The sequence below is a fragment of the Vipera berus genome (assembly GCF_964194415.1).
Source record: "Vipera berus genome assembly, chromosome: 2".
In the NCBI taxonomy this organism is placed as follows: domain Eukaryota; kingdom Metazoa; phylum Chordata; class Lepidosauria; order Squamata; family Viperidae; genus Vipera; species Vipera berus.
The window spans coordinates 166630375-166643453 of NC_138203.1; the positions used below are offsets into that span (position 1 = coordinate 166630375).

Consider the following 13079-nt stretch of genomic DNA (forward strand, 5'->3'; position numbering starts at 1 on the left):
GCCACAAAAAAGATAAAATAATAGAAAATGAAGAAACTAAAGTGCTTTGGGACTTCAGTATTTGAACAGGCAGCTACTTGACACATAATGCCCAATTGTCAGCAAGAAAGACAAAAAAGACTGGCCAGGGGGCGTTGGAGACAGCAGAATACAAAGGAAAGAACTGGAGATGTTCAATGACAGGGATGAGGATGCATAATGTTATTTTCTATTTTATTCTGGATTTTTATAGAGAGAGAAACTTGCTAAGACTATTTGAAGCTTCACCATAGTTTTCCTTAATTCCCAGCTAAAAGTAGCACAAAATTACAACTGAGCAGAGGTTGGAAGGGGTTTGGAGAGCTGAGAAACTAATGCTGCTCTTCAGTGCAGTGAAAAATGTTTAATACTTAATGTGGTGCACAATGTCTTATTTGGGTAAGATAGTGCAGTGAGATCCTAATATGTAGTTTTGCTTCCAGGTTCATCATCTGATAGAATAGGTCATTTGGAATGTGACTAGATGGACACACTGTATAAAAAAATCTGCTACACAAATGTCTACTAAAGATGAAGTCCCTGCCTCAAAATCATTTCCAGTCAAACAGATGCAGCCATAGATTGGTATAACAGCTATAATTATTGTGATTGTAGGTAATAATTTACATATTCTTTTGCAATATACTGAAGAGTGTGATGTATTTCAGATGCCTTTCACAAACTTCTCTATATTCCAAATAGGAACTATTAGGGTAAGAGTTTGCATATTTTAACTCTGGACAAATGCTGCAAAATTGATTTTTTTATACAATGAAAATTGCATTGTTGAGAAGCGATAAACACCAGATGGCACTTCTAGAGGGATAGATAGGTTGAAATCTAAATATTAATTGCTGTTTGCTGCTATTTTAAAATACTTGTTAAAAAAAACAATAGCTCTTTCTGCTACATGCCATTCATTCCTTCATATGGGATACATAACCTATATCAGCAAACAGGAGTTACACAAGGGTGTTCAGGGTAAACCTATCATTTGTTAGCACTATATAATGCACAAAGCAGGAAAAGCCAGCAAGCTACTCTCGGGGCATTAGTGCAGTCCTAAGAACTCTTTTAATAGCTCACAGGTTTTCTTGTGGATGACCTCACGAAGTTTTCGAATGCGTCGGACACTTGAGGCCCCAACAAAACTATCTGGCTGTAAAACAGCCATTCCATTGTAGACCTCACCCATGATGATGAGCTGGCCTTCCGTTGCCGTAATGTTGGGGCAGGGACAGCTCCAGTTCATGTTTAACAAGGTGATCTCTAAAGGCTCCTTTCCCAGGAACTGAAGCCCCATTTTATCATCCTTCAGAATCTCCTCCACCGTCACCAGGGCATGGCCAGACTCTTGGTCCTCTGTCAGCTCCATGACATGGCCAAGAATCACAAAATCGCTTTTGCAGAAGCTGGTCACCAGCTTTTGCCGGGGTTTGCAAGCCTTGCAAACTTTACAGAGTCTATCCAGAGGGAAAGGACACAATTCTTCACAGGCCTCTCGGCTTTCAAAATTATTCTCGTTGCCTCCGCAACCTCCATAAATGAAAGACTGGCACTGTTTTGTCAAGCTGTTGTATGCCCACCGGGGCTCATAGGCTTTGCAGTGGCCTTGCAGGGCTGGCAAACTGCAGATGTTGATGGGGCCGTTCATGCATGTCAACATACAGCTCTCGTAGGTCTCAAAATGATTGAGATTGCTATTACAGTTCCCATAAATGAAAGTAAAGCAGTTGTTTTTCTTTGCATCATAATACCATCTGGTTTGCTCTTCTCCACAGTCTTCACTGTCAGGTTGCTTCAGGCACTCGTTGGTTGGGAAGTGAGTTTTATTCTGCACTGTTTCTGGAGAAGTAGCTTCTCCCTGGAGGACCGACAGTGGGAAATCTACCCTTAAAGCACCACCAAAGTTTTTGGCTGTGCAGGTATAAATTCCTGCATCTTGTAGTTGCGTGTTATAGATTACCAGCTGGGCAATATTGGTGACAACGATATTTCCTTGGACATGGTTAGGCCTCATAATTATTTTCTCTTTATTCTCAGTCTCCTTCTCCCAAGTGATTTCTGGTTTAGGTCGACCGGTGACATCACAATGAAAGCTTACAGTCTCTCCTACATAGACAGACTGATGGGTTGGGTTGTTGACTAAAACAGGCGCGAGGATGTCTATAATGGTAGTCTCCAAGTAAGCAGTTGTGGGTGGAGCAGTAGTCTCTGCTGGGACAGGGCTGGTATTTGGCCAGGTGAGATGATAGCGACAAGTCACTACATTGAGGGTGATGCCTTTAGTACACGCTTCTGCGTCCATGTAACACTTGTTGTAATAGGTGAGGCCATCAGATGCACATGTAAAACTCGGCTCCTTTTCACACCTGTCTTTGCATTTGCAGACTGGCTGCCCATCCCAGATATCACACTCTGAACCTTGTTGGATGCACATGAATCGGTCACACGTGGCTTCTTTGGGCATCCCAACCGGTCCTTTCTTCCCTCTCACATCCATGTACCGGGCTGCAACACAACTTCGTGTTCCACAAACGTTAGGGCAACATTTCTCAAAAGTCTCACACTCCTAAGGCAAAAACAAAAACAAAAAACCCAGATGTGATAAAGTGTTTGTGGATAAATAAGGATTCTCATCAAGTCAGGAACTTTGTTAATGTCAGAGATCTCACTTTTGTGAAAGATAAGCATCACCCTACTTTTGCCGGTATGGCCGTGATATTTGAAAGGGCAACTTTTATTTCATAATAACAGATAGTCAATGTGTGTGCTTTAGCATGGTTTGTTAAAATTCCCCAAGGGATGTCTGGGCTGTTTGATCTTTGGAGTTAGAACATCAAAAATCAAAGTGGATTTTGTCCCAGTAAGCTCTATTCCAGTGTTTCTCAACATTGCAATTTTAAGATGTCTGGATCTTGCTGGGGTATTCTGGGGTATTCTGGGTGTTAATGTCCAGACACATAAAGTTGCTAAAGTTGAGAAACACTGTTCTAGCCTATGGACAGAAGGCAGTACAGGAACTTCTATGTTTGAAGAGGTAGAAGGCTGGCAGGGATGGTTACGGCTCTTTCTTCTTTATAGAAATCTCCATCCACCCTAGAGCTAACAGGAAGCAATATCATCATGACATTTGCTGTCCCCATAACTCATCTCTATCTTTCTTTCTGTTGTCTCCATCCCCAGCCACCACCAGTCACAGCAATCACCTGACATCCCTCCAAGACCATGGGTGTCGAAGACAGATTTACACCCCATGAGGCCTCCTGTAGATGGTGCCAGATTAAGGTGACAAATACACATTTAATTTTGCTGTAGCAGGGGCAGCTCAAGCCTATCCTCCTGCTGGAGGATTGCAGAAGAAATGAAGGCAGCACTATGAGGGATGTAGCAGAGAAAGGGACAGTCAGGGCCAAAATGGGTTGTGTGGATGAAGAAAGCTCCTATGTGCAAGTTACACTGTTTTTTTTTCTCTAATGGGTGCAAGAACTACAAAAATTGTAAGACTTTCTTTGCCTACATCTCCCTGACCATTAGAGCTAGATGAAATGCAATTACACTGAAATGACAAATGGAAATAATTGATGACCATTTTGTCTGTTCTTTAGTCATGCACACAACTTCTTGTAATGTTGATTTGATATTTAAGAGTTGGCTGGTGGCTGCATTCTAGAACAAGCAGAGAAACATTTGAATTCTTACTTGGAAGGTAAAGGGAGATACCATGGTTATGAATAATGTTTTGTATTTGTGATAAATTGGTTGAGTAACTTCACTAAAGTTTATATATGCACCCATACACACTTACTGAAGAATAAATGCCATTGAAATTGATGGTACTTGTTTCTGAGTAATAGAAATAGAACTGTCCTACATGTTTTGTTTTCCTTGGCTGTAGAACAAAGAAGCTGAGAAAAACAATTCATAGGAAGCCCCAAAAACACTTTCTGTTCTCTTTAAAAAAAAAGTATAACAAAGACTAAAATATCAGCACAGACATCAGGTAAAAACCACAGTTATGCCATATGTATAATGACATAATCACACAAATGATGTGGTTTGCCACAAATGACCTAATGTGTGTTATTTGTGCAGTGACATCATGAGTCATATGATGTCAATTGCCCCTCTCTCCCCAACTTGTCACTTGTGGGTTGCCATGAATATTAGTATTCCTTATAAGGCAGATGATTTGTTTCAGTCAGCAATGCAATAGGATCATCCCTACTGTCCAAATAAATACATCCTTTACAATATATCATATTTTAAATGTTGTATCTCAAAAATGTAGCTGATAACATAAGAATTCCTCTTATCTTTCAGGGAGGCCTCAATTGATATTTGAAGAATTACTTGTTAGCTGATAGCACGTTTCCCTTTGTTAGGTATATGACACAGATATGTAATTATTTTCAAGTACGGTATATAATATCTCTTCCATTTAAGACCACAACATTCCAAATGACATCTACAAATAAGTAGCTACAGGTATTCCTCAACTTACAACAGTTCGTTCAAAGTTACAGCGCACTGAAAAAAGTGACTTATGATCGTTTCTCACGGTTATGACCTTTACAGCATCCCCACAATCATGTGACCAAAATTAAAATGCTCGGCAACTGGTGCTTCTTTATGACTGTTGCTGTGTCCCCAGGTCATGCCTATAAAACCTGGATCATTTTATCTGCTGCTCTTGCAACATATGTTATTATTGAAATGCTTTTTAATTCATTTTCTAGAAACCTTAGCAAAAGTTAATCTTGTCCATTGGTGGAGGTTTCCCTACAAAAATTAATATTTTTTAACTTTCTCACAAGTAAAGTTAATAGGGGAAGCCAGATTCACTTAACAACCAGGTTACTGACTTAACAACTATAGTGATTCACTTAACAACGGGGGCAAGAAAGGTCAAAAAATGGGGTAAAAACTCACTTAACAAATGCCTCGCTTAACAACAGAAATTTTGAGCTCAATTGTGATCATAAGTTGAGGACTACCTGTACTGACATCTTCCCTTCAGAAGCCTGCCCTCTTCCTTCAACACTGCAGAACTACCTAGTAGCCATCATCAAGAAGATGAAGACACTTTCCAGAGTCTGGACTAGTTTGTCCTATGTGATGCTGATTCAAAATATGGCAGAGTTTAGAACAATCATGTTCATCAATCCTGTAGAGGCTTCCTCTGAAGAAAGTTGAGATGAGTGAAAATGTTATGGGATTCATTTTTATAGGAACTGATGCAAATTTGCAAATTTATTCAGTGTGGGAGGGCAAGACTTAGATTCTAAACCGTCCAATTGTAAGGGGGTGGGACCAGAATAGGGAGATATAGCCATCCCTACATGTAGCCTTACAACAACAATGGGGATAGTTCTAGGAAAGTGTGGAATACTGTGGAATTGCAAAACGAGTGTTTGTTAAAAAAAAATCAAGAGGCAAAGACAGAGGGGTGGGGAAGGGTCAGGGAAAAAGCACCTCGGTATTGACTGAGAAGATCCAAATAATCAAAAAGTCCTTTTGGATAGCTGGAAAACTGATTCAGGAATGAATGTTCAGACAGTGGTTCATAAGTTTCTGATGTCCAGAATACTTCTGGAGCCACCTTGGCTTTGGGGAGATAGGAATCAGATGGTGGTGATCAGTGGTGGGATTCAAATATGTGAACAGCCGGTTCTCTGTGTGGATGCCACTTCCGGAAGTCCATTCTGGGCCTGGGCAACCAAGTAATGCAAACCAGCTGAATCCCACCACTGGTGGTGATGTTCCAAAGAGCTTTCAAATAACTTCGTGATTCGCCTTGGAGAAAGCAAGTCACACCATGTGCTGCTCACATCTTTACAGCTTCTTCAACATGCTCAATGCTTTTGAAGCATATCCAGACCAAAAAAAAAAATCAATCATCAGTCTGAATGGTCTACAGCAGGGGTGTCAAACTCAATTTCACTGAGGGCCGCATCAGCATTGCGGTTGCCCTCAGGGGTCCGGGTGGGTGTGGCCAGGGTGGGCGTGGCCTACTGGGTGGGCGTGGCTAGAGTGCGTATGGCCTACTGGGTGGGCGTGGCCAGCTCTACATGGTTCGCCTCAAGGGTGCCTATGGGGGCCTGGGCAGGAGTGGGAGAGATCTGAGGGTCTCTGGCAGAAGGAGGGTCTCTGGGCCAGGGCCAAGGCAGCAGGGGCCGTTCCCTCACTGTTTCCAGGATGGCTTCGTGGGCCACATGAAACCACTTCGCGGGCCGGATCAGGCCCCTGGGCCTTGTGTTTGACATGTCTTGTCTACAGAATATAATTAGCCACATTGCATAAAATGTTTTATTCAGAAATCCAATTCAAGCTACTCTTTAAACCATAAATAGTTTGGGATCTCACTGTCTGAATGAATATTAACTTCCTTATTGTAGGTAGTCCCCAACTTACAACAGTTAATTTAGTGACCGTTCAAAGTTATAAAGGCACTGGAAAAAGTGACGTGACCATTTTTCACACTTAAGACTGTTGCTGCAACCCCATGGTGACATCATCAACATTCAGACTCTTTGCAACTGACTTATATTTATGACGGTCGCAGTGTCCCGGGGTCATGTGATCCCCTTTTTCAACCTTCTTACAAGCAAGGTCAATGGGGAAGCCAGATTTGCTTAACAACCATATTACTAAGTTAACATCTGCAGTGATTCACTTAACAACTGTGGGAAGAAAGGTCGTAAGATGGGGCAAGATGCACTTAACAACTGTCTTGCTTAGCAACAGAAATTTTGGGCTTGATTGTGGTCGAAAGTCAAGGACTACCTGTATTTTGCCCACCCTTCCAAATTGCTAGGAGGAGATTCTATTCCATGTCCCGCCACCCTCTAAAGATCAGCAGATCACATAGGTCTTCTCTGTAGACCTAAACTATGGAGCAACTTCCCCCCCTTTTGTTAACTGACTAATCTTTTCCTTTGACTTGGATCACAAAAGCTAAAGCTTGCAGTTGTGACATCTCTATCTGCAACACTCTTTTCATGTGCCATTGCTGCTTTCTATTTGCTATGTGTGCATGCCTTTTACTTAACTGTCAATGGACATCTGACCAGTGGTGGGATTCAGCCAGTTCGCATCACTTCGGCAGAACCGGTAGCTAATTTTTTGTGGCCCACGTCCAGAATGGACTCCTGGAATCGGCATCCACACGGAGAACTGGTTGTTCGCATATTTGAATCCCAACACTGCATCTGACTAAAAGGCAGAATAGCAATGCTGAACAGTATTCAAATATCTGAATTGTTCTGTAGTTGGATGTTAAGTTGTTCTTCAGTTGGATGTTAAAAGAATCTGACCTCATTCTCAGGAATCTGCGAAGGCAGAGCACATGTTTTACATGCATAAAGTGCCAGGTTGAACTTTTACCTTATTCAAATAGCTTTGAAAAGACCCTGGAAGGACACACTGAACAGTGCTAGTAGTCCATAAATGTACCAGCCAAAATACGCCAACCTTGAAATTAAAAGCCACTTCTTAGCTCCTGTTCTGGATGTTTTCTGCAGAACCCCAATTTCATCTTGGTAGAGGAGACCACGGCACAATTTCTATCAAGTTTTCAAAATGCACCAAAAGTAATGCATGTACAATTCAGAAATTTAGAAATTACATTCCATTGAAATACAGAAGACAAACCTGCATTTCTGTGCCTTTATAGAAAACTGGGTTTGCATTCATTTTGATACATTTTATCAAAGGTTCCAAACTACACTTTACCCTCGGATAATGTGCACTGGTTTTGATGGAGCAGAATTCAGCCTTCTGCAAATTGGAACAAACCCCCTCCCCCAATGTATTGAATATAATTCTCATGACACCCAGTAGGAATAATGAGAGACATAACGTCATAAAAAGTTACTTTCTACTATTGGTTCACCTAGCATAGACTATACTAGAAGTTGTCTGTGAAATCTGGATGAGGACTGGAATGTAGCAGTTAATTCCTGTTTTTCTTTGCTGCCGTCCAATTGTTATCTGGATTCTCGCAGACCAGAACCAGTTGCCTGTTTTAGCTCAGTACTGATTTATTTTATTTTTTTATTTTAATTCCATTTATATCCCGCCCTTCTCCGAAGACTCAGGGCGGCTTACAAGCTTAGCAGTAGCCTTCATTCTATGTATATGCCTGCTTATTAGGGCTTTCACACACACCCCAAGCGGCATTATTACAAAGTTAGCTTAATTGCCCCCAAAAACCCGATAAAAGATCTTTATGGTTTTTCTGGTTCTATCTGGAGATTCCAAGGATTATACCTAGAACCATCAGTAAATTATCTCTTAGCGCAGGGGTTCCCAACCGGGGGTACTTGCACCCCCTGGGGGTGCGAGATGATATTTAATTTTAATTTAATTTATTAATATTTCTATACCGCCCTTCTCCCGAAGGACTCAGGGCGGTGTACAGGGCAAGAATAAAACACAGAGTTACAAAAATTAAAAGGTAATTAAATACATGCCCATAAAAACAGTTGATACATAATAAAACCCCAATAATAATAATAAAATACCCCACCAATCCCCCCTCAGACAAGGCCGGCTTGTTCGAACAGGTATGTTTTCAGATCGCGGCGAAAGGAGCGAAGATCGGGCGCTGTCCGGAGCTCAACCGGTAATTGGTTCCATAGCTCCGGGGCGCCCACAGAGAAAGATCTCCCCCTGGGGGCCACCAATCGACATTCTCTGACCGGTGGCACCCTGAGGAGGCCCTCTCTGTGGGAACGCACAGGGCGGAGGGAAGTTGATGCCGGCAGCAGGTGTTCCCTAAGGTACTCCGGACCCCTGCCATGTAGGGCTTTAAACACCATTACTAGTACCTTGAATCTCCAGGGGGTGTGAAGGGTTTTCAAAATTATAGTGTATATGCCTAATTCGTTGCTGTTATTTCAAACTTTTGTAAGGGGTGTGAGAATATATCAGAAGCGTTCTAGGGGTGTGGGGTATAGAAAAGGTTGGGAGCTGCTGTCTTAACATATCCGAAAGACATTCAAGTTTCTAAAGAAGTCTTGATGGTGCATTTATTCTGTTTCTTTATTACATAACTGGGTTTTAATAAATAGTTTGCGGTCAGCAAATTACTTAAAAAAGAAGCTCGTAATGAACTAAAAGAAAAGTACATAGCTATGAATATATTTATGTGTTGCTTGTAGCTAATGGGAATCTGGTTCATCGATCAAAAGGTGTACTGTATGATTTGAAAGGAGGAAAACAGCAGGGCCTGCAACAAGCATGGTCACCCTGGAGAATGTCTGGATGCAGCTTTTGCATTATGCACTGCTTTATTGGGTTTTTTCAGTATCTCAATTAATCCCTTGAGATTGCATCCAAAAATAGGCTCAACTTACTGCTTGACAGCTTGATCGTTAGCACCTAAATGATCATGGCCCAGCTCAGCAGGTATAAGGCTTGTTGAGTCACAACTAAATCTAGATCTTCCCTGCTCATAAAAGGAAATGTCTTTAGGAACACCCCTTGATTTCAGTGTACTAGAAAATACTCAGGAGATTTCTCACCTAGCCTAACTTTGTGGAAAGCTTGTGGCATCTCCCTAGCTTGTCTGGCTGGGTATAACTTGACTCCTCCCTTCCTCCACCATTCTGCCATCTGTTTTGTGGCTTTTCTGTTGATATCTGATCATGGAGTCATTTTGCAAAAAGTGGTTTCAGCTGACATAAGTGATGTGTATCTAGCGTCAGGTTGGGAAAGCGGTGGGTGGTAGCCAAGGCAAGTCAACCAAACACAGAAGAGTCACATGTTCATTCTTACTTTGTCCAGCTGGACCACTGTCTAGTTAAGCAATGCCCTTCATCAGAAGAACAAAGCAAAACAAATGAGTAAAAGAAGCCACAACTTGCTTATCTGCAAGAGACATTTGCATTAATAGGCTGAGAATTTGATCCTGGGTTCCACTGGGTTCCAACCTCAAATACTGGGGTGAGATGTCGATGCTCTTATTATCCTTTATAATCAGACCTTCCAGAAATGCAGAGGACATGACATGACACTGTAATGCTTGATTTAGACTTTTAGAATTCAGTGTTTTTTTTCCACATCAGTGCCTTTGAAGTCAGTGTATATACCCTGAAGTTGCAACAATCTTCTTTTCTTCCTGGAAAGGCAACTTAGTTCTGTGTTTTCTTGGTTCAGCTATAAATCAATACTCCTTAATTGATTAGAACACATCCTTGGTCATTCACTTGTAAAGGGTCCCCCTTTGGATCTATACCTTCCTTACCCATTGCCATATTGCACTGAGTTATAATTGATCACCCTGCACCGATATTTGTTTGCCACTTGCCTACCAGGTAGGCTGTTATGTATTAAGCTTTTTTTGCAACACCTAAAGCTGTGTATAAGAGTCACCACCAGGAGGCGTTGAACTGTATGTTTTGGCGGGAAGCATTTCAGCGGGAAACAGAGGTTCAAACCGATTGGTTGGTTGAGTACCTGGCCAGGTACTGGCCAGGTATATATAAGAGTGCAGGTAGCCCCTATTCCCCAGTACAGTCCCTTCCACCTAATAAAGAGCTGCTATGCTGTACTCATCATCTCGGCGTCCTTCCTGCTCTCCAGAACCCACTACACAACTTAGGCCATGCCTACTTTTAGCACTGAATCAGCCCTACACATCAGGAGTGGCATCAGGAGTCTTCTCCAAGAGCTATTGGCCAATGACAGCAAACTCTATTCTTCTGGACTGGTCCAGGAGGCAGAGAGAGCACAAAGGAGTATGGAGAGATGAAGTTGAGCTAGCAAAGCCAACTTCTCAAGAAGCAGTATTTCACCTACCATGTCAAGTACATTTGCCTCTGGAATCATCATTCAACAGCACATGCCAAGCTGTCATGCCCTGGGAGGCAATGCACATTGCTGTCTCCTGGAAGAAACCCACAAATCTCAAAGCAGTAAACACTGATTGACTGGCTATTTCAAGAGCTCTGAGGCAGCAGGGGCTGGAGTGTGTGTGTGTGTGTGTGTGTGTGTGTGTGTGTGTGTGGGCATCTTGGAAGATTGAGGCAATTAAAATGGGCACAGAGGGGAAGCTCCGCAGCACAGAGAGACCGTCATGCAAAGCCCCATGCTAAGAACTTCACTTGGCACTGGCTGGTTTTTCTCCCTTGATCATCCTTCCCTTGCAGTGATTAAAGAAGACCTTTTGTGATGTTGCTCCAGATGAAATTCAAAGGACTGATTCATGCATGAGTTTGCAACCACAGCAAGCTGGTGACCCTTGCCTTGGTCCCAGCAGGCTCATTGGATCTGGGTGTGAGCTACAAGATCAGAAGTCCTTGCAGGTTTCAAATCCTTCTCCCTTCTCCCTAGCAAGTTCTACTTTGCTCCTGACGTCCCTTTTCTCCTACTGACTATTGCTCTTCTGTTCTCAGAAAAACACCCACCCAGCCTCTTCTTGCTACAATAAACAGAGGCAACCGCCCAGCACAAGCAGTCGGTATCTATTTATAAGTGACTTTCAGCGTTAAGAAGAGGAAAGAGAAAGGGCATCACTCACCAGGTCGGCATCACACTCTCTCCCACAGGTACTCTGTGCGTCAACCCAGAGATTGGGATTCATATCATTTGGACATATCCCAGCATGAGAATATCGGATTGGAGGCAAAGCTGAGCTTTTGAGCAGGAGCTGCAGAAGCAACACGATAAGACGGTCCCAGGACAACATCCATATCCATATCCATCGCATGAAGAGTTTGAAAAAGGACATCTTGGGTTTCGCTCCGGAGAAAATACTGACAAATTGACTGGGATCTGGGTGTGGCTGGCTTGACTTGGAAAAAAGAAAGAAAGAGCTGAAACAAAGGAAGCAACTACACCTGTTTTCTCGGTGTCCTTCCTACCTTGCTCAGTGGTGCAGTCTGATCTGGACCTTGTTGGATTCAAAGTCTTGGGAAGTCGCCCCCTTATTTTAAGCGAAAGGCTCTTAGTCCAAGTCAGAGTTAGCTGTATTTATACCCTGCCGCTCTACAACAACTTGGAAAAAAGTAAACTCTATTTCTGTGACAGGCACACGCTTCTTATGTCCTGGTGGCAGTTGTACAGATTTGTTACAAGGAGAGAGAGAGAGAGAGGAAAAAAAAAGCTGGAAAGATTTTTAAAGGCTGGAACAGCTACGGTGGGACCCCTGCATGTTTCTGAATGGAAGGAGGCCTTCTTAACCCCTTTAGGCCTAAAGTACTTCCCTACGCAAGAATGGCATTTGCTTCTGAAAGACTGCTTGTCTAGATAATATGAACCTACAGTCCGAGGGATTTCCCTATGCCAAGGGAATATATACAACCCTTCATTTTAAAAGGGGCAGCTTAGCGGGATTGAAGCAATTAAAGCTGGGGGAAAAATAACTTTAATAGAAATAAAAGAAACATGGAGGGAGAGGAAGAGAAATAACAAGTTTTAAATGGAGATCAGGAGGGCAACATGTCTTTACAAACGACCCCCCCACCACCACCACAAGTCTCTCATCTGCTTTATTTGTCTCTTTTTTCCCCCCAAGTTTCTTTTTTGCTGCACTCCAACCCCACCATGGAAAATTTTAAAAAATTCCTTCACAGTTCATGAACATGAGACCCCTATTGTACGACTTTTTGCTGACCTCTTTAAGGAAAAAAAAATAGGAACAGTTTAACTCTATGGAAACCTGCATAAAGGAATGTACTGCATGTTTGGTGCAGAGGAGGGGGAGAAAGGGGGAAACACCACTGACTTCCAGCCAGGGTAATCGTGACAGGAAGAGTTTCTGAGACCTATCAAGAAGAAAAACCCCTTTTCGAGGACCAGAGGGAGAAGGCCTGGAAGATGGGAGGAAAAGGCTGATGGTGAACATCTGGAAGGCAGGGAAAGCAATGTCTCCCCTCCACACGTGAGGTACTGCTCTGTCTCTGTGTCTGCTATGAAAAGCATGTGCTGGCTGGGATCCAAAAAAGACTTTAGGTGAGATGGAGACCTAGCGCATGGCCGTAGTGTCTTTTGCTTTGAAGTAATCAACCCTGTTGGAACTGCACCCTTCGGAAATTGCTTCTGAATCCACTCTCGAG

At 42.6% G+C, this 13079-nt stretch overlaps 1 protein-coding gene across 1 annotated transcript; it reads right to left on the reverse strand.

Annotated features, from left to right (window-relative positions):
• Window positions 1-1035: 1035 nt before the first annotated feature.
• WFIKKN2 (WAP, follistatin/kazal, immunoglobulin, kunitz and netrin domain containing 2) lies at window positions 1036-11933 on the reverse strand. The gene is made up of 2 exons (XM_081315609.1): window positions 11543-11933; window positions 1036-2590 (listed from the first exon to the last, which is right to left on the reverse strand). The coding sequence occupies exons 1-2, from the start codon at window positions 11750-11752 to the stop codon at window positions 1070-1072; spliced, it is 1731 nt and encodes a 576-aa protein (XP_081171735.1). The 5' UTR covers window positions 11753-11933; the 3' UTR covers window positions 1036-1069.
• Between the last annotated feature and the right edge of the window lie 1146 nt (window positions 11934-13079).

What these genes read in the sequence shown, in the direction of transcription:
- WFIKKN2 (XM_081315609.1), bottom strand. Translation starts at nt 11,752, where the DNA reads ATGTCCTTTTTCAAACTCTTCATGCGATGGATATGGATATGGATGTTG. An exon ending in GAGAGTGTGATGCCGACCTG is followed by an intron (nt 2,591 to 11,542) that starts GTGAGTGATGCC and finishes TTTTTGCCTTAG; the next exon opens with GAGTGTGAGACTTTTGAGAA.